General features: G+C 44.1%; 1 protein-coding gene and 1 pseudogene across 1 annotated transcript; both read left to right on the top strand.

Annotated features, from left to right (window-relative positions):
* LOC111958872 (AT-rich interactive domain-containing protein 1A-like) overlaps positions 1–1,107 on the top strand; it is a 20,838-nt pseudogene extending 19,731 nt beyond the window's left edge.
* Positions 1,108–1,302: 195 nt separating this feature from the next.
* On the top strand, positions 1,303–4,450 carry LOC111958871 (GPI mannosyltransferase 2-like). Its single transcript, XM_070437419.1, is given in 5 exon segments — positions 1,303–1,314; positions 2,358–2,470; positions 2,472–3,249; positions 3,343–3,618; positions 3,781–4,450. Coding segments are annotated over 5 exon segments (1,470 nt in total). The 3' UTR covers positions 4,072–4,450.
* The last annotated feature ends 18,161 nt before the right edge of the window (positions 4,451–22,611 follow it).

Genomic DNA, 22,611 nt, shown 5'->3' with positions numbered 1-22,611 from the left:
CGACTCTCCGTGTCACCTCTCATGAACTCGGTGGTGTCTCACGTCATCTGCGATATACTTTTTCTGATTGGCCAGTCATGACAGCTGTAGGGAGCTTGGCTCCACCTCCTCTTGGTTTCGTCCCCCCTCACCCCTGGTTACAACCTGGCTTGTATGTGTGTAGGGGGCAGGGAAAGTTCAAGTGACTGTTTTTAATTTATGCAAACCCTTCAGATTCCACTCTGAGCCCCCTTTCCGCGTTCTCACTCAAGGAGAAGGGACGTCACAAAGCTACAGTGGTGGATTTACAAACCAGAGACTCCACAAACTGTCACAACTTGTAACATTAATGCCAACTAGATGACAAGAGTGGAGAACCTGGTTTAGGAGTGTTCCACATGTTTAAATTTTTTTTTTTTTGGGGGGGGGTGTATTTTTAATAAAGATAAATAGCTGAAAAACAAACTGTAACCAAAGTTGCTGTCTCGTTTACAGGAGATTTGGGGATAATGTGTGCCCTTGTGTGCCCCTCGAGAGCACAGTGAGTGAGTCAGACTGGTTCATGTTTGGAGGTAAAGCGACTGAGAACAGCCTGATCTGATGGCATAGTTGCTGTAATTGGATGCTTACCAGTCAGCCTACCACTCAGTAGGCTGTTGAGACGCCTTCGCTGGGGAGGCCTGTGCAGTAGATTGTAGGGCATTTTCTCTACCGTACTGCTCGAGTGTCAGGCATTCTGTAAAAAAGTTTCACACAGAAAAACGTTGCCAATGCAGCTCTACTAGAGTTAAAAGGTCATTTTAGTTTTATGTTAAAAGCTAAAAAGGCTTTCCCCAAAGTACCGAGAACCTACTACAACACCCTTACCTCCTCTCTTTAGCCCTTGATTGTTGAATTGACCCTTGTAAAATAAATCACTCTTAGGATTGGTTTTCAACTTCAGATGCAGCTTTGCTGTGGTGTATATATATGATATTGTACATTACACTTCCTTTCTGTGTCTGTTTCTGTGTCACTATTCCCACACATTTTTGTGATGAGGAATGGAAGGTGACCCATGAGTTTGGTTCTGTCATCCAGTCCCTGCTGATCGACCCTTCTCCGGCCTCTCACTCCACGGCTCCTTAGTACGGCAGACTCAGATCAAATCTGTTATCTCCTGGTACCACAAAAAAACTCTAGATGAAGAAACACACTTGACAATTCATTTCTCCAGGATTCTGCATATTTGTATTTCAAACTATGTAGCTAAAAACATGTAAATTCCTCCTTTTCCTTTTTTTGCTCAATGAATATCAATTCAGTATGAAATCTTTATACTATATGTTCCACGTGGTAAGAATAAATGTACATTAAATCTTCATAAGATGTTTGGTTTGTTCCGTTGGACTTGCAGTGTCTTTCTCAGATGTACAATTTATTAAAAAGCAGTTTGTCTTTCACAATTTTTCTACCAATCCCTGACCCTGTGAAAGTACTGGGTGTACATTATTTTTTTTTTTTAGCCCAGTACTAGAACACTTGATTCAACTTATCGTCAAGCTTGATAAACTGAATCAGGTTATTATGTTAGAAGAATGGCTGGGATAAAATCCTGCACACTGGTGTGCAATCCCCTTTGTCTCAGCTTCCTTGGTTATGACTGACTAGTTTCTAGGATTTGAATCAAGACAAACTAGTCGATTGTAGATAAATGATAAATCTATAATTTATATGGTAACGTAATTAGTATATTTTATTTAAGGTCATAAGTTATTGTAGTATTTCATTATGCAATAATGATAACTGATCATTCAAAGCAAATATTATTCCCTCTAACAGCTGGAGGATCTTTTTCACTCGAACTTTTATTTTGAAATAAGAAAATTCACCGGAAGTAAAATATAGCGGACCAACCAGTTCCAACAATAGAATATGAGGTTTCTGACCTTAAGTCTAGGGTTTTGACCTGGCTCCTCTAATCAAAAGGTAAAGATATGTGTAACGTTTCATTTTTTTTAAGCAAAAATAGACCGTGTGTGAATGTCAACGTTTCGTCCCGTTTCCACCGTCTATTTCGAGTGTTTGTAAGAGGCTGAAAATTGAAAATTGTGTTGCCTTCGTTCCATCCACACCAAGCTAGCTCGCGCTAGATATTGTTATGGGAAAGGCTGTTCATTGTAATGACAGATGGACGTGAAAACGGTTCTGCAATTCGCCGCCACCAACAAGAGGCTTGTCACTACTAATACAGGTCAGTAATAATAATGTATTTATTTTCAATAGTTGTTGGTTAACGACAACATGACGTCCACAGACTGGAGACATGGATGTTAATCAATTTGAAAAGTGTCATTGGTGTGTGCTTGTCATCTCATGTTTGCTATGCTCCCTTTCAGGCCTCCCTAAATGCTGCAATCCCAGATCACGAAGCTGATGCATTCACTCCTCCACGTGCAGAGGAGCCTCGGCTTCTGGACCCTGCAGTGCAATGGTTTCTAGGGGCCTTTCCCACTGGATGCAGAGCATTTCCTCTTCATTGCTGAGAGGGGTTACCTGTATGAGCACAACTACGCCTTCTTCCCCCTGTTCCCTGTCATACTGCGGGGCTGCAGAGACTATACTACGGGCCCTGCAGTGGGCTGTCTTACACTGCGTGGACGCCTGCTACTGGCTGTTGCCTTGGGTAACAGCGCCCTCTTCCTGCTGAGTGTGATAGCACTGTATGGACTCGGCCGTGTGGTGCTGCAGGACCGGCGTCTTGCTCTAGTCTCAAGTTTGCTCTACTGTCTCACCCCTGCCAATGTCTTCATGATGGRTGGTTACTCAGAGAGCCTGTTTGCTGCACTGACCTTCGGMGGCCTCTTTCTCCTWGAGAGAGGATACACCCTCKGAGCCTGCCTGGCTCTGAGTATAGCRACTGCTGCYKGAGCCAATGGACTTGTGAATGTAGGATTCTTGCTGTATCTGCCCCTGCAACAGGCKCTSTKRAAGWWCTGGGGACTGCGTAAGGACAATAACAGYCACKACAAATGCCTCCACTACACCTGGATCYTCGCTCGTCTCCTGTTCACGGCTGCATTGGGCACAGCAGTTATTGCSCTCCCCTTCTTGGTCTTCCAGTACTATGGGTACAGGGRGTTCTGTACACCCTCCCTCTCCTTGGAGCAGGTTTCCCCTGCCCTCATCCAGCTTGCTGAGGATAAAGGKTACAGGGTCCCTGACGAAAACGCYCCCCCACCCCTCTGGTGCCTGCGACCCCTCCCCRTGCTCTACTCTCATATCCAGGATGTGTATTGGGATGTGGGCTTCCTGCGCTACTTCCAGCTTAAGCAGATACCCAACTTCCTGCTGGCGCTGCCCATGGCAACTCTGGGCNTCCAGGATGTGTATTGGGATGTGGGCTTCCTGCGCTACTTCCAGCTTAAGCAGATACCCAACTTCCTGCTGGCGCTGCCCATGGCAACTCTGGGCATYGRGGCGGCCTACATYTACTATAGGGKTAACCCAGCCAGGTGTCTGAGACTGGGGCTGTGGGACYGAGGGGCAAARAAACGMCCAGACAAACCCACACCTGGATTTTACAGCCCCAGGGTGTTTTTYTATGTGGTGCATGCTACAATGCTCCTSGGATTTGGAACATTCTGCATGCATGTGCAGGTAAGGAACTAATCAGTGGAAAATGTTTATGTAAGGGGATTTAGGTCTAGTGGGGGAACAACAGTCACTATGTTAAACAAATTTCTGCGTTTGAAGATTTCTATGAAATACTGGCAGCTCGTCTAGTCCGTTAATGTTATTCTCTTTTACTGATTTCTCCAGGTTTTGACCCGGTTTCTGTCTTCCTCCTCCCCTGTACCTTTCTGGATCAGTGCCCACCTGCTCTTACTCTACGAGCCCCTCCTTCAGCGAAGGTCACCACCCACATACAATAAGGGGCAGCAGCGGGGGACACCTAGGACTGTCTTCTTGTACTTACCCCAAAACCCCATTGTTCATCTACTGTCCCGCTGGAAGACATGCTCTATTCCCACACGATGGATTCTAGGGTACTTCATCTCCTATTGGCTTATGGGCCTGGCACTGCACTGTAACTTCTTACCATGGACTTGACCTGACACTTTCTACTGAAGTGTGCACAAAATACTATTTGAGGGCAATAATAATAGCTCTGAAGCGTGTCATTTTCTGCCTGCTTCATAAATAGACAGTTCCGTTTTGAGATCGCAACAGGCTACCCCCCTCTGTTAGTGTTAGGCAATAAGGTTCAAGCGTTTTATTTGCATACATCTCATTTTCAGAAAATTGCGTATTTCTTTAACAAGAAAAACATTGGATTGATTCGTAATCCAGCATTGATGCACTGATTATTCCATTCACTTAAAAATTCCATTATATCAAATTGTCTCTGAAAATGTACAGGGTGCAGTTTGTGCTTTAAGTGCATGTGTTATTGTATTTTTTGTTTACTAAAGAGATACTGTGTAATAAAGTATTGCTGTGTTTTTTTAAAGTTAATTAAAATAGTATGCATCACAAATAATTAGCGTTTGTTGATAGATTCTGCTTGCAGCATTTCAACCATTGATTTCAGCACCACCGACAGCAAGCCTTTCTAGTTGAAAGACCTAGAAAGTTAAGATCTTAAGTAAATGAAGCTAGCTAGCGAGCCTGCTGTATTTTATACAGACCATGCATGCTACTGTAGTTGACCTTCTGATAAAACTTGCATCATTACTCTAGAACATTACTAGCAAATGACATTGAAACTTGAAAGGTGAGCAGTGCACATAATTATGGAGAGTCTAAAAACAGACGGTCTAAACTCAAAGGCGAGTGTGAATGTATTGTTTTGAATTATAATGACCCAACCGAAACCGTGCGGGCGGGTTGTCCACTTTGACGCCTAGCTCAATTAGAACGTGTCTCTATATTTGCGTTGGCGCTGTAGTCACAAAACAAATGTCATTCACTTTTTTCAAGCTCATTTGAATTGGAAGTGGTAGCTGTCTGATGAGTATGCAGGCCATGGAAGAACTGGGACATGGGGCCGTGCATTATCTTGCTGAAACATGAGGTGATGCCGGTGGATGAATGGCACGATAATGGGCCTCAGGATCTCGTCACGGTATCTCTGTGCCGTCAATAAAATGCAGTTGTATTCATTGTCCGTAGCTTAAGCCTTCCCATACCATAACCCCACTGCCACCATGGGGCACTCTGTTCACAACGTTGACATCAGCAAACTGCTTACCCACACGATGCCATACTGGGATTCATCCGTGAAGAGCGCACTTCTCCAGCGTGCCAGTGGCCTTCGAAGGTGAGCATTTTCCCACTGAAGTCAGTTATGACGCCAAACTGGAGCCAGGTCAAGACCCTGCTGAGGATGGCGAATATGCAGATGAGCTTCCCTGAGATGGTTTCTGACAGTTTGTGCAGAAATTGTTTGGTTGTGCAAACCCACACTTTCATCAGCTGTCTGGGTGGCTGGTCTCAGATGATCCCGCAGGTGAAGAAGCAGGATGAGGAGGTCCTGGGCTGGCATGGTTACACGTAGTCTGCGGTTGTGAGGCCGGTTAAGCGTCCTGCCAAATTCTCTAAAACAACGTTATGGTAGAGAAATTAATATTAAATTATCTGGCAACAGCTCTGGTGGACAGTCATCATGACAATTGCACACTCCCTCAACCTGAGACATCTGTGGCCTTGTCAAAACTGCACATTTTAGTGGCCATTTGTTGTCCCCAGCATAAGGTGCACCTGTGTAATGATCATGTTTTTTTCCAGATTGGCGGCTACCACGTTCACTGTAGCCTTGGAAGGTTTCATCCCATGTAGGAGCTGCACCTATTTTGCACAGTTCCAGGATAATATTGACCGGCCAAATTTCCAATGTGGAAACTCAGTTTATTGAGGAATGTCTGAGCTGGACATCCTGCTGACAAACCGTTTCGCCCACCTGCTTCCAGAGATTTCCTGCTCCATCATCTACCCTGTCTCCTGAGTTTCCAGCTCAGGGAGTTTCTACCACACACCTCTACCCCCGGGCTCCCTCACATCAGGCTTCGAGGGTGTCTGAGGCTCCAGCATCCCACCCTGCTCTGAGTTTCTATTGATTATGTGGGTCCCCCATCTCCCGTCGGTCCTCAAGGAGGCACAGAAAAGGCCAAACATCCACAGCCATTCCGCAATAAAACACATTTAGAATCAAGGCAGGTAAAATAGCAATAGTGGGATGGCGCTAAATACCTTTCAGATGGGACTAGGACTATGAGATGGAGTCTGTAGAATTGGGCTTCAAGGCCCGTTTAAAAAAAGTTCAGATGGACAGGGAGAGTATTTCAAAGGGAGCAGAAGGCTCTGTTCTCCATAGTTCGGAGACGTGTCTTGGGGACTTGAAGCAGTAGGGATTGGCTAGAGCGGAGATTGCAAGGTGGCTCGGTGAGGTCGGTGATGTAGGTGGGGCTCAATCCGTTCAAGGCTTTAAATACAAGCAGGATGATTTTAAAGTCGATCCTGTAGTTGACCGGTAGCCAGTGGAGTTGGACCAGGTTCGGGGTGATATGGTCTGACTTCTTGGTCCTGGTCCCTGGCAGCACTGTTCTTGATTAGTTAGTCGTTCCGAGAGATGATAAAGGCGTGGATGAGTTTCTCTGCATCTGTCTAGGAGAGTGATGTATGACCCAGGCAATGTTTTTTAGAAGGAAAAATGTTATAACATATTTTTTTATGTGGGCATCGAAGGACATAAAAGTATCAAACTTGACTCCCAGGTTGGAGATGAGAGGACCGATAGATGGCCTGGCCGTTGATTGTAGGGAAGATGTTTCCAGCACTGGTGACCTGCTTGGGTGTCCCAATAAGCATAGCCTCAGTCTTGCTACTGTTCAACTGAAGAAAGTTCTCTCTCATCCATGCCCTAGGCAGCTGCTGAGTTTTACTGGAGCGGAGATGGTGTCCAGTTTGGTGTTAATGTAAACCTGGGTATCGTTAGCGTAGCAGTTGATGTTAGTCTCTGAGGATTTGGCCCGAGAGGGAGCATGTAAATTAAAAACAGGATAGGCCACAGCACTGACCCCTGTGGGATGCCGCATGTCTGCAGACTACTCCGATCTGGACTCTCCAATAGTGATGCATTTCTTCCTATTGGAGAGGAAGGGGAGGTTGGAGATGGGCCTGTAGTTGGATATGATATCCTGGTCAAGGTTGGGTTTCTTCAGTAAGGGTGTGACTGCGGTTTTGAAGATCGATATTGATCAGGGTGGTGACAAACATAAGCAGGCTAGAGGAGCAGGTTTTGAGTAGGGATATGGGGTAGGGTTATGGGAGCAAGTGGTAGCCTGTATGACTTCAACTACTATGAAGATCCTGCCTCGTTTTGTTTTGGCCTACAGTACCCTCCACATGTCCCATCACCTCCAATGCAGAATAAGCATTCTGGTAGTTTGGAACTCCTGTCTGGAGAGCAACATCTTAAATGGAATGCAATCAGGTTTTAGGTCTGGCCACAGCACTGTTTCAGCAACATTGAAGGTTTTAAATGACATCCACTGTGCTCTTGATAAGAAGTTACATTGTGTGTCTGTCTTTATTGATTTGTCGAAGGCTTTTGACACCGTGGACCATGCTGTATTAGTGCAAAGGTTAAAATGTTGTGGAATTACTGGTCATGCTCTAGATTGGTTTATAAATGATCTATCAAATCGTACACAATGTGTAATGGCGGATGGTTGTAAATCTCAGTCCATAGAGGTGTGCTCAGGTGTTCCGCAAGGTTCTATTTTGGCCCACTGTTGTTCATTTTGTATATCAACAACATTGGGGATCTTATTGAAACAGCAGATGTTCATTTTTATGCAGATGATACTGTTCTTTATTCAAGTGGTAGTAGTTTATCTTTAGCTTTTGAAAATGCCCAAAGAACATTTAACATCATACAACAGAATATGTATGATTTTAAGCTGGTTCGAAATTCGGGTAAAACAAAATGCATGGTATTTTCAAATGCCAGGCATATTACTAATCATGTCATTGTTACATTGGCCGGACATACTATAGATCAAGTTAAAGTGTACAAATATTTGGGTGTGTGGGTTGATGATAAGCTGAGCTTCACTGTACATGTAGAGAACTTGATAAGGAAGCTCAAGCTGAGAATAGGTTTTTATTACCGGCATAAGGCTTGTTTTTCTTTTGAGGCCAGGAAGGAGCTGGTACGATGTACATTACTGGCGGTTTTAGATTTTAGTGATGTTATATATATGCAGGCCTCAACCATTACCCTGAGAGTACTTGATTCAGTGTATCATGTAGCCCTCAGGTTCATTACAAATCAAAAATGTCTCATTGTGATCTCTACAGCGCTGTTGGCTGGTCATCATTGACCTTGCGTAGGCGTTAACACTGGTATACACTGATTTATAAGGCCATATTGGGTAAAATACCATTTTATCTCTGTTCTTTTTTAGTCAGGTCGGTAAATAAATATCAATTACGGTCCCATTCTCATTTGCTTCGAACTTAGAACAGGTCATGGTAGAAATAGTTTTAGTTACTTAGCTCCATGGTCCTGGAATTCTCTCCTGAACATTTTAAAATTTGATGATCTAGTTTCATTGGTGGAGTTTAAACACTTGATCGATGTACAGTGGGGAGAACAAGTATTTGATACACTGCCGATTTTGCAGGTTTTCCTACTTACAAAGCATGTAGAGGTCTGTAATTATTATCATAGGTACTTCAACTATGAGAGACGGAATCTAAACAAAAATACAGAAAATCACATTGTATGATTTTTAAGTAATTAATTTGCATTTTTATGCATGACATAAGTATTTGATCAAGAAAAGCAGAACTTAATATTGGTACAGAAACCTTTGTTTGCAATTAAGAGATCATACGTTTCCTGTAGTTCTTGACTAGGTTTGCAAAACTGCAGCAGGGATTTTGGCCACTCTCCCTACAGATTTCTCCAGATCCTTCAGGTTTCGGGCTGTCGTGGGCAATACGGCTTTCAGCTCCCTCCAAAGATTTTCTATTGGGTTAGGTTGGAGACTGGCTAGGCACTCCAGGACTTGAGATGCTTCTTACGGAGCCACTCCTTAGTTGCCATGGCTGTGTGCTTCGTGTGTTGTCATGCTGGAAGACCCAGCCACGACCCATCTTCAATGTCCTTATGAGGGAAGGAGGTTGTTGGCAAGATCTCGCGATACATGGCCCATCCATCCTCCCTCAATACGGTGCAGTCGTCCTGTCCCTTTGGCAGAAAAGCATCCCCAAAGAATGATGTTTCCACTCCATGCTTCACGGTTGGGATGGTGTTCTTGGGTTTGTACTCATACTTCTTCTTCCTCCAAACACGCGCGAGTGGAGTTAGACCAAAAAGCTCTATTTTTGTCTCATCAGACCACATGACCTTCTCCCATTCCTCTCTGGATCATCCAGATGGTCATTGGCAAATTCAGACAGGCCTGGACATGCATGGCTTAAGCAGGGGGACCTTGCGTGCGTGCAGGATTTTAATCCATGACGGCGTAGTGTGGTTACTAATGGTTTTCTTTGAGACTGTGGTCCAGCTTCTTCAGGTCATTGTCCAGGTCCTGCGTGTAGTTCGGCTGATCCCTCACCTTTCATGATCATTGATGCCCACGAGGTGAACTTTGCATGGAGCCCCAGACGAGGGTGATTGACCGTCATCTTGAACTTCTTCCATTTTCTAATAATGTGCGCAACAGTTGTTTCCTTCTCACCAAGCTGCTTGCCTATTGTCCGTAGCCCATCCCAGCCTTGTGCAGGTCTACAATTTTATCTGATGTCCTTACACAGTCTTGGTCTTGGCCATTGTGGGAGGGTTGGAATCTGTTTGATTGTGTGTGGACAGGTGTCTTTATACAGGTAACGAGTTCAAAAGGTGCAGTTAATACAGGTAATGAGTGGAGAACAGGAGGGTCTTAAAGAAAAAACTAACAGGTCTGTGAGAGCCGGATTCTTACTGGTTGGTAGGTGATCAATACTTATGTCATGCAATAAATGCAAATTAATTATTTAAAAATCATACAATGTGATTTTCGGATTTTTGTTTTTAGATTCCGTTCTCACAGTTGAAGTGTACTATGATAAAAATTACAGACCTCTACATGCTTTGTAAGTAGGAAAACCTGCAAAATCGGCAGTGTATCAAATACTTGTTCTCCCCACTGTATATATCACAGAACAGTGTAATTGTTTTTAGGACAGCTGTTTTTAGTCAAGAGTTTCGTGTTTTTAATGTAATATGTAATTGTTGTACTGTATGTGTGTTTTTATAGTTTTGTTTAATGTTGTGTTAGTGTATGTAAGTTGTTTTGTCTGAAACATTGTTCCCTCTGCTGCTATTGGACCAGGTCTCTCTTGGAAAAGAAATGTTATCTCAATGAGAAAAACCTGTATAAATAAAGGTAAAATAAAATGAGAACAGTAGGACACCCATATCTCCCACTAGCTCTTCCATGGAGTCTCCAAAATCCAATCTACTGAAAAAGTTTGAGAGCATCGTTTTGGGGGTCATCTGGAGGGCAGTGAAGGATTTACATTTTAGTAATATAGCAGATGCTTATCCAAAGCAATTGGGGTTAAATGCCTTGCCCAAGGGGACATCAGTTTTTTTGCACCTTGTCAGCTCTGGGATTCGAAACAGCAACCTTTCAGTTACTGACCCAATGCTCTAACCGCTAGGCTACCTGCCACCCTATGATGTTACTAATATGTCAGAGGAGACAAAATACAAAACAAAACAAAGTGAGTAGAGAGCCCAGGGATGTCAACGCTATTATGGAGCCTGGCCCTAAAGCCAACAATGCTGAGAACATAATTCATGTACATAGGGCACAAACAAAGACAGAGAGTACATATGAAAGCAATCTTGACAGTTCTGATAGGGAGGCGAGCCCCAGCCAACATGTATGTCCCATAAGCATGTCCAGGACAAACTTGATGTCCAATGAGCTGGTAAACCATGCTGGAGAAGGTTAGCTCTATGATTGCCAAGGAGGAAATTGAGGTAATCTCTATGGCTGAGTTTGAGAAATCCATCCAGTCATCTAGCAGGTCATCCAGCCAATCATCCTGTTCCTTTGACCTCAGACGAGGCACTTTGTTGTGTGTCAGATGGCCAGGCCCACCACAGAGGGCAGAGGAGGACGCCAGCTCTGATTGCAAGCTTCTGGGCGGACATTGCTCCAATATGACCTCTCCTACACCCCTAGCGTTGAAAGAAGAACTGACACTGGTGAGATTGAACCTTATGCTGATGAAATCATCAGTGTTATCTTGCAGAACATTGAGTAAAATACTGAGGACGAAGGTGTAAGTGAACTGAAGAATGAGCCTATGAAAATCAGACAAGTGACACCACACAGACATTGGTAGCGATCTTGTGTTGTCAGGCTTCCAAATACGCCATCATGCAGTCAAGGTAGCTCACAGTATATTCCAGAAGATCAAAATGCATCCTGGCAAGATAGAGCAGGGCGATATCCAGACGGGTGGACAGCAAAGAGCAGGTGGATGGCATCCTTGTTCTAGAGATTGTTGAAACTGCATTGGAGAAGCTGGATGATCATGTGAGGAGGGATTCCTCTGAGACAGACGCTTCTAATAGGAGTCAAGGAATATCAGAGAACTTCAAACTAAAGATGAAAAGGATCTCAATTTAGCCAGTCAGGGCTGTCCTCGAAAAGGTTGTGGCAAAATTTGGCAGCTCCAGGGAAGACATTCCATCGCTGAACTTACCATCCAACCACTGTAGCCCAAAAGTTTCCATGTGTGCTGTAAGGAGTTGGAGAGTGCTCTCTTCTTTGGCTGCCGACATCATATCTGTGGCCCTGAATAAGCTCGTGGAGACCTCTGGTGGTAAAACAGCTGCTTCCTCAAGTCACATGGAGATAAAGAACCTTGTCCGAGCATTGTCTTCCAAAAACCCAGAATCTCTTCCGACAGACTTACCAGGGTCTCAAATTTAATTGGTGTCAGAGGAAATACTTCATAACATTGTTGGAAAGCTAAAAAAGATAATCAGTCAGGAGTTTGAGTAATTCAGGGGAACAAACAGAGTTTGGTTTTCCATGTGAAGCTCAGGATTTTGTTGAAGAAATCTTACAGACACTCAAAGGTCCAGGGTCAGACATTAGTCAGTATGGGCCAAAGGCTATTGACCATGTATCCTCCTCTATATCTTAGACCTTATTTATTCAAACACACAAGTGAGACTCGCCTCCATAAAGACAATGCAAAGATACCTCGTAAACATCACGTCACCATTGGGAATGAGACCCTGGTCTCAATTGGGCTACCCTGAATAAATAAAAGTTTATAAATTAAACAGCTCACCTGCTCTCTAATTCCCTGCGGGACTAGCACAGAGCAGGCCTAGTTCCGTGACTCGCTCTCAAAGTCAGCTACGTCTCTTCTGAAGGAGACACATGGTGAGCGATCCACAAACCTCAAGATGGAAAGGGAACTTCCAGCCTGCATCTCATATCAAAGATTTGAAAACCTGGTGATACAGCCTTACATGTATGTAAAATAACCTAGTGATACAGCCTTATGTAAATAGCATAGACATCATTGTACAGAGAGTTACAGTAGAGGCGTTGTCCCCTATTGCACATGGACACACAAAGGAGTGTAACCAGGAAGCTAAACATCCTTTGTCTGAAGTCAAGACTAAGACAATACCTCAAACAATGCAGTGGCCCCTGAGAACAAACGGCCCTTGACACTGATTGCAGTCGTACTACAGATACCTGTCAGCGAAACTACATGCAAAGCTAACAATATCCTCCATGTACTTACTAAAGTCCATAGTGGAGAAGTTTGTGAAGGTGATGGATCAGTGCAAGCTACCGGACATCCTCTCATGTCAGTCAGAGTAGGGAGTGCTATGAGCGAAATGCAGCCTTCCTAGAGTGGTGACGCTGAGCTGCTGATCAGTCTGAACTTCAGGCATCAGGGGAGGAGCTGAAGATGAACACAAAGAGCTCAATGATTCATCACCTTCACTCTGTGATGTTGTGACCAAGTCTGTGATGATTTCTTTGCTGTGGGATAACTCTCCCCAGGCCTCAACAAGCAACACATGTAAGTCCACAACTATCATCTTATTTAAAAGGTAAAAAGTTAACGCCTCTCTATTGGCGAGGCACTTTTCTGACCAACCAAATTATATTATTACATAGGCCTACCACAGCTTCAGTTTTTGTAGAGCAAATGTATCCTTTATGGAGAGGGTTGGTGGGTGCTGATATTTTTCCTATTTCACACATGTACCAGTGTGTATTAATACACGTGTGAATTGGAAATTTGTTTTTTGCATATCCCCCGGAGAGTGCGTTCACGGCCTTGAGTGTATTTACTCACATTAACCTTTACTAATAAGAACAGAATGAATTCCCTCAATAGAAATTAGATATGTAAGTATGAGAATAAAATATATATTAGCGCCTGTTCCATGTTAATAATTTGTAGTCTATGCTTTTATGATTCATGTTATGTAGGTGTTAAAATAGGCTGCTTTTATGGAATGGAAGTTAATTGAAAAACATCAAACATGTTGTGAGCATTGAGGAGTAATTGATCACTGTGCTGCCATCCTGTTAGAAGGTAACAGATTATTTTATTACAATGGTTAAAATGTATTTTCATTGTGTTCCATGGTGTTATTTGCCCCCTAGTGGAGCTTTCTGGTACTTAGAAAGACTACGCAAACAGGAAGTGGAGAATTCGTTCTGCACGCATAGAAGCAGCTAAAAACAACGCTACGGTGCAGGTCTTTCAGTGTAGTTATTTCTTGTCACGCTTCAGCTTTGGAAAATATTTGTTTTTTTTACAACATAAACGTTTTCAATATATTCATTCAAGAAAAGTCACGCCTTGGGAGTTTTATTGAAGACTTAGTTGTTAGCTATCTGTATAGTTTTGCATGGGAACGCAACTCAAGGGCAGAATAGTAAAAAAAACATCATCATGGCGGGCTCAAGCACAAGAATAACCACACACGGTGGTTATGTTTCTACGTTCATCAGCCAAGAAAGCCTCTGTTCCTAGGGAAGACCAGCAGTCTACGGTACAACAACCAGAGCCAAGTGTTCGACAGAGAGATGGAGGAGCCTCTTCAGCACATTGGGACCAAGTCTCAATCTACAAGATCAAGGTCATCAAAACAGAAGCAGATCCTCAACGGCGAGTTCTGCAGCCATCAAAGCACGCGCCAAGGCAGACGCAGCGCGTGCACAAGTCTCCTATGCTAAGAAGGAAGCTTCTGTGATGAAACAAAAGGCAGAAATAGAGGCAAGTTTATATGTTCTCCAATTTGAGAGAACAGCTGCTGCTGCATTGGCTGAAGCTGCAGCCTTTGAAGAAGCTGTAGAATCAGAACGCAGAGAGCTTCGCAAAGAACTAGACACAGAGACACAGCCCTTAAGTCCAGTRCAGCGTARWTGTGAGTATGTGCAACAACATGCTAGGCCCTACTTTGCTGAACTTCCATTTGAAGTGGKGAAACAAGAGCTTAGTGTTGACCCAGCTACATGCCATAATCCAGAAAGTAGCAAACAACAGAGCATGAGCAGAGACTCTCCGTTCAAAAGAAATGAACAGCAGCATGGTGTAAATGGAAAACAAGCCCACTTCCAGTCACACACACAAAGCGTCCCTGAGTCACAAGTGGCACCAGACCTCATCAAGTACCTCCTACGCCGTGAGATGGTGAGTTCCGGACTCCTGAAGTTTGATGATCGCCCTGAAAATTATTGGGCATGGAAAGCATCCTTTCTCAATGCGACTAGAGACTTGAATTTATCAGCCAGGGAAGAGTTAGAGTCGTCTGAGCAAGCAAACAGAATTAGATCTGTCCATATTTTCAACGCAACAGCAGGGCTTAACATGGTCTGGCAACGACTAGAAGAGTGCTATGGTACACCAGAAGTGATTGAGAATGCACAGTTGAAGAAAATTGATGATTTTCCAAAACTGGCTAACAAAGACAATCACAAACTAAGAGAACTAGGTGACATTCTTCTCGAACTGGAGTGTGCTAAAGTAGAAGGGTACCTTCCAGGCCTCGCTTATCTGGACACATCTCGGGGGGTAAACCCTATTGTAGAGAAACTTCCATTCAGTTTACAAGAAAAATGGATTGCACAGGGATCCAAATACAAGGAGGACTATCGGGTAGCATTCCCACCATTCTCGTTCTTCTCGAGATTCCTCAGGAACCAGGCGAAAACTAGAAACGATCCCAGTTTCACCCTCTACATCTCAACTAACCAGGTGTCTATGAAAAGTGAGAAACCTGCCAGGTACAGCAGCAAGACACCTGTGACTGTATACAAAACAGATGTGTCATCTGGGGCCTCAGACCACCAAACCCAGTAAGACAAAGGTTGAAAACCCTGACCATCACTGCCCAATACATAACAAGCTTCATCCTCTTAAAAAGTGTCGTGGGTTTAGATACAAAACTCTAGATGAGCGCAAATCATATCTCAAAGAGAATGGCATTTGTTTCCGATGTTGTGGGTCAACTCAGCACAGAGCTAAAGACTGTAAGGTGTCAATCAAGTGCTCTGAGTGCGACAGCCATCTTGCTGCTCTGTATCCAGGCCCAGCCCGTTCAAATACAGACACCGCTACAGCAGAGACAGAGCATGTCGGTGAGCAAGGTGACGATGCTCTTCTATCTGTCACCTCAAAGTGTACGGAGATCTGTGGTGAAGCAGTCAATCCAAGATCATGTTCAAAAATATGCCTAGTCAAAGCTTATTCGGCTGGGAAAAGAGAGAAAGCTGTCAAAATGTATGTAGTGCTTGATGAACAGAGAAACAAATCTCTGGCCAAGACAGAGTTTTCAATCTCTTCAACATCAATGACAACTCTGCTCCATACACCATGAAGACCTGTTCTGGGGTAACAGAGACTTCAGGCAGGAGAGCCGTCAACTTCATGGTGGAGTCTATAGATGGGCACATGCAGGTCACTCTACCTACTCTGATAGAGTGTGATATGATGCCAGACGATAGGATGGAGATTCCCTCCCCCGACATTGCGTATCATCATCATCCCCATCTGCAACCAGTTATGGACAAAATTCCAGCTGTGGACCCAGACGCTCCCATCCTCCTGCTCTTAGGACGAGACATCTTAAGGGTACACAAGGTACGAGAGCAAATCAATGGGCCCCACGACACTCCTTATGCACAGCGACTCGACCTCGGCTGGGTCATTGTGGGTGAGGTCTGCTGGGAACGGCTCACAGACCAGCCAATGTTAACGTGTTCAGGACAAACATACTTCAAAATGGTCGCACATCCTATCTGAGCCCTTGCCCTGACATCATCCAGGTAAAAGAGAACTACAACAGCGTAGCTCAGAAACACATCTCTCCCTCTACAGTGCACTCGGGAGATCCGAGCACAACTGTGAACACAGACAGCCTGGGATGTTCCGTGTTCGACAAAACACAAGACGATGATAAACCAGCACCATCAGTGGAGGACAAAGCCTTCTTGGACATTATGGACAAACAGGTTTTCCAGGATGATGGAAACAACTGGGTGGCTCCACTACCCTTTCGCCCCACTAGACGTCGCCTTCCTAATAACAGGGAGCAGGCCATGAACCGTCTCACATCACTTCGCAGGACTTTAGACAAAAAGCCTGACATGAAGCGTCATTTTATTGACTTCATGCAAAAGATGCTGGATAACGACCAAGCCGAACCTTCACCGCCACTAGAGGGAGACAAAGAACGTTGGTATCTGCCCATATTTGGTGTTTACCATCCACAAAAGCCTGAACAAATAGGAGTGGTGTTTGACTCCAGTGCTAAGTGTCAAGGCGTGTCACTTAACGATGTTCTGCTCAGTGGTCCAGACTTAAACAACACACTCTTGGGTGTCCTAATGCGTTTCCGCAAGGATTGCATTGCACTAACGGCAGATGTGCAACAAATGTTTTACTGTTTTGGTGTACGTGAGGATCACAGAGATTACTTAAGGTTTCTCTGGTATGAAGACAACAACCCAGATAGAAACATAACTGAGTACAGGATGAAAGTCCATGTATTTGGGAACAGCCCTTCACCAGCCGTAGCCATCTACTGCATGAGACGAGCAGCGCTACAGGGTGAGAAGGAACACGGGTCAGAACCCAAGCAATATGTAGTGAGGAACTTCTACGTCGATGATGGGCTGACATCAGTAGCTACTACAGAAGAAGCTATCAACATTCCAAGAAAAACACAATCAATGTTGGCGGAGTCCAACATGAAACTACACAAGATTGCATCCAATAGCAAAACAGTTATGGAAGCCTTCCCTATGGAGGACCGTGCAAAAGACTTAAAAGATCTGGACCTAGGAGTGGATCCTCTCCCCTTTCAACGGAGTCTGGGACTTTCCTGGAACCTGGAAACAGACAGCTTCTCATTCCAGGTGTCCCACAATGAGAAGCCTTTTACGCGGAGAGGCATCCTGTCCACAGTGAATAGGCTTTATGACCCCCTTGGGTTCGTGGCTCCAATAACAATGCAAGGTAAAGCCTTAATCAGAGAACTCTCTTCTGATCAGAGTGAGTGGGATGCCCCCCTTCCCACAGAAAAAGAAGAGGAATGGAAAGTGTGGAAGGAATCTTTGATGGAGTTGGAACATATGTATATTCAGCGGACCTACATCCCAGTCTCCTTGTCTACCACTCGAAGAAGAGAGCTACACATCTTCTCGGATGCCTCTACAGTAGCCATAGGAGCGGTAGCCTACCTGAGAGTTATTGACTCGGAAGGTCAATGCATGGGGAAATCAAATTTGGCCCCTCGTCCGGCCCACACTATCCCACGCCTAGAACTGTGTGCGGCTTTGCTAGCTGTTGAGATGTATGAACTGATCAGAGACGAAATTGACATTGGTGTAAATGCGGCCAAGTTCTACACAGACAGTAAGATAGTTCTCGGTTACATCCACAATGTCACCAAAAGATTCTATGTGTATGTTGCCAATAGAGTAACTCGCATCAGGAAGTCTGCCCATCCAGATCAGTGGTGTTATGTAAACACTGACAGCAATCCAGCAGACCATGCAACCAGGCCTATACTTGCTGCGCTCTTAAAGTACACCAGTTGGTTCTCAGGTCCACCTTCTCTGACCCAAACAAACTCAAGTGAGCCTGAGAACATAAATTTTGACCTTGTAGAGCCTCACGCAGACGCAGAGATTCGACCAGACGTCACTGTCTTCGCCTCTAAGGTTTCTGGAGCTCAACTCGGTTCTCATCGCTTTGAGAGGTTCTCAAGCTGGAAAGCTCTCAATCGAGCCACAGCACGACTCATTCATGTTGCCAGATCCTTCCATGAAGGTGCGGACAACACCAGCTGCAGAGGCTGGCATGACTGTAATAAACCATGCGGTACAAGTGAGTTGTCACAAGCCAAAACAGCAATCATTCACTGTGTGCAACATGAAGCCTTCAGAGAGGAATTCAAATGCCTTGAAAAAGGAAAAGAGTTCCCAAAACAAAGTACATTCAAAAAAAACTTTCCCAGTACTGACAAAAAGGTTAGGAAAGTAGAACTAAAAATTGTCAAGCAAGGAGCTGCTAAGGTGTTTCTGAAACCAATCTCAGAGATTGTTCTTCTTTCTGAAGCATCCTAGAGACAAAAGATAATAATAGAAAGGACATTATTTGTTTCTTGATATGTTTTATTTCATAGTGGCCAAATTTCATTATACCAGGCGGGGAGTGTGCTGCCATCCTGTTAGAAGGTAACAGATTATTTTATTACAATGGTTAAAATGTATTTTCATTGTGTTCATGATGTTATTCGCCCCCTGGTGGAGCTTTCTGGTACTTAGAAAGACTACGCAAACAGGAAGTAGAGAATTCGTTCTGCACGCATAGAAGCAGCTAAAAACAACGCTACGGTGCAGGTCTTTCAGTGTAGTTATTTCTTGTCACGCTTCAGCCTTGGAAAATATTTGTTTGTAAATTCGATTCAAGCATTTAGCTAATGATGATAATCTTGTTATTGATAGAGTTGCTTACATATCAATGTTGGTTGGTTGCATTTATTCACAAATTGCAATGCCTTTCATGTATGCCGTTAGCTGTATTACTTTGCTCGTGCGTCATGCAAACGAATTGTAAAATATACAATACTGTAGTTTTGTTACTGTTTCTAGTGTAATATGCTTTGTTATTCTATATAGATGGTTGTACATTATTAGAGTAATGAAAGGAGTTAGCCAATTACCATATGAGTAACAATTAGCTATATGGTTTGGCATCATGCCAGATGCATGGTGCCTTAGCACGTGCTTTGTATTTATGCAACTTCAATTGTATAATGTACAGCTACAGTATGTCGGTGTGAATTGAATACTAAAGTATATTATTTTCTGTATTTTGCAGTTTTACAACATAAACGTTTACAATATATTCATTCAAGAAAAGTCACGCCTTGGGAGTTTTATTGAAGACTTAGTTGTTAGCTATCTGTCTAGTTTTGCATGGGAACGCAACTCAAGGGCAGAATAATCACACAAAAAAACATGTGGGCATTGATCAGTAGTAATTACATTTTTATTCAATTAAGGCTACAATGTTATTTCCTATAAACTATTTGGTTAATCAAAAATATACTTAAAAAATGAAACTGGTAGTTTATTTGAAAGTGACCAAAGAGATTTTGGATAAATCCGATGCATTATTACATCATGTGCATTGGTACCATAAAGATAGTGACTGTTACATCACTATTACATCATAGAAACGGTTCGTCAGTGTGGCATTATTATAACAGAGAGTGATGGTTATCAATAACTGGATCATTTTTTCCTGAGGGTAAGAGAAACGTATCCACTGAAAACCTTTTCAAACAAAATAGAAATAGAAGCTATCGCAGCTACAACATTGTCAAACACTTACCCCTGTGTTTTTCAGATGTGAAAAGGATCATGTGGTCTAAATGCGTGAAACCTGAGCCTCCCTGGCACAGTAAGGCCGCCAGCAGTGTGAGAAGGTCTTTTAGGAAGACGTCACCAGTCAAGACCGCCGTGCACACTGAACAGGAGCCACACATCAAAGCCACCCAGAATGAGGGAAAACCCAGCCAGTCACAGGCCAAACACCATGAGACACCCGTATGGGCCCAGAGAACCAAGGAGCAAATTAAAAGTGCATTGGAATCCCCAGCCAATAAGGAGCCAACCTTAACAACTGCACCACAAACACCTGACTGTAGCAACAAGGCAGGATGGTTTAATGTACTTGAGAACCAACCCAGGACAAAGTCAGCCCAGCAGAGTGTGAGGGTCCAACAGATGACACCAGATGACGACAGTCTATTTTCTTTTCTTGAGAATCAACACGCTCAGCAAGTTGAAACAATTGATGATATTGTGACCTGCTTAATAGGCGAAATCTATTACGATGAGACAGGTACCCAACTAGACACCGCCATTCCTGGCCTGAGTGAAACAGCTTTGGACCTCATTGATAATGTGGTTGATGAGCTAAAGAACACCCCAAGTGACCTGTTTGGTTTACATACCGACGAGTCTCTGGTCCTCCCATCTAGTTATAAACATCAGGTGGCCAAGAGTGTTCACAAAGAATTGCTTTCCTGCACTGGTTCCCAAGAAAGCTTGTGGAAGGCTGTATCCTCGGGACACATGGTGAAAGAGATTTCCAGCTCAATCTCTCTGGAGGTGTCCAAAGTAACCAGCAGGATTGGGGCTGTCTATCACACTAGTGTCGATCACACTGATAGTCCAATCTCACCCGGCCCCAGAACGGACACAAATGCTTCCTCGGTGTCCTGTGCAGCCTCCGACATCTCTGAAGATCTTGTCCTCAGAATCCTAGACTTCATATCATACTGTCGGTCACCAGACAGCACCTGGAATGGGCCACAGAGCCGATGCTCCACTGACATGACCGGAGATCTCATGGATGCAGTCATGGTGGAGCTCTTCACTAACACAGCTATGCTGACGATTCCAGTAGGTGAGCACCAGCAAAAATGGTGCAAACCCTCCCTTACAGATCTGGAGAAAGCTGCCAGATTAGTGTATAAGAAGATGGTAAAGGAAACTGGTTCAGCTGAGGCTTTGCAAGACGCTCTCAAGCTCAGAAGGAAGCTTGTAGTCACAGCACTGGCTGATATAGTGGCAAAGCAAGTGTACAAGCTCTTCTCAGAACAGGAGTCAGACTCCACATATCTCCCAGACCAAACCAGCCACAAAGATGACTGCCCTGTTACAAGCCACAGTAACAGACAACTCACACCTGAGCTTGCTGCTCCTCAATCTGCCAGTGAGTGCATAGTGAAATGCAAGGCTGTGTGGGAGATCATCTCCAGACTGCTGCAGGAGATTTGTCCTAACGTGCCCATGGAAGAGAAGCCCCACCTTTATGCTCAGGATCTTTTTCATAGTGCTATAAATAAGCTGTCTGAGTCTCCAGGGGTAACAGTATGTGCTGATGAGACTATCTGTGACGTCTGCCGCCATCCACAGGCCATTGAGTTAATCTGCGGCCGTGTTCTGGAGTGCCTGCAATTTCAGATTAACCTCATGGACTACAATTTAAACTCTGCCCTGGATGCCCAAGATGAGGCTCTCAGCTACTTCATTGTTGCTCATCTTGTGCAAGAGACCCTGCTGTTGATCTCAAATCAGACCAATGGCAGCTCCCCTGAAGTAGACTCAGGTTCCCACCGTCAACCTGAGAGTCAAACACAACCATGTGTAGTGAGCAGCAAAGTAAATTATGAAGATTGGCCCACTTGTCAGTCAAACATCACTGTACCAAAGGGCCATTCCACCATTTCTGCAAGCAAGGGCTTGTCACCTAGGGCTTGCCTTTCCACTGTTTCTGCAACCAAGGGCCTACCACAGATCCCAGGTCAAACGCCACCATATGCAGTGAGCAGCAAAGTCAATTATGAAGAWTGGCCCACTTGTCAGTCAAACATCACTGTARCAAAGGGCCWTTCCACCATTTCTGCAAGCAAGGGTTTGTCACCTAGAGCTTGCCTTTCCACTGTTTCTGCAACCAAGGGCCTACCACAGATGCCAGGTCAAACGCCACCATATGTAGTGAGCAGCAAAGTCAATTATGAAGAATGGCCCATGTGTCAGTCAAACATCACTGTATCAAAGGGCCTTTCCACCATTTCTGCAACCAAGGGCTTGTCACCTAGGGCTTGCCTTTCCACTGTGTTTGCTACCAAGGGCCTACTACAGATGCCAGGTCAAACATACACTGGCAGAAGAAGGTACACAGTCCTGAGTGTGAAAATAAAAAAGGTACAGTAGGTGCTTATGCAGTAACAGATTGGAAATCCCCCAAACTATCAAACATAAATTTCACTGATGTGACTTCATGTTTATTTGACTTAAAATGTCATACACTTTATTTTATGCAGTTTTGTACACATTCTTTCACAGCTGAAGGATTTAACCATGCGTTTGTATGTCAATACAGCACTCTCACAGAGGAATTCATATCACACCGTCAGAAAGGATAATTCGGTTGAAGAAAATGCAGAGGGAGTCATCTTCTGAGGTCTCATCAGGTTTGAACCATGTATTTGCTTTCAACAAGTTTATCTCTACTTCT

The sequence above is a fragment of the Salvelinus sp. IW2-2015 genome, linkage group LG35, assembly GCF_002910315.2.
Source record: "Salvelinus sp. IW2-2015 linkage group LG35, ASM291031v2, whole genome shotgun sequence".
In the NCBI taxonomy this organism is placed as follows: Eukaryota; Metazoa; Chordata; class Actinopteri; order Salmoniformes; family Salmonidae; genus Salvelinus; species Salvelinus sp. IW2-2015.
This window is presented reverse-complemented; position numbering and strand designations above follow the sequence as displayed.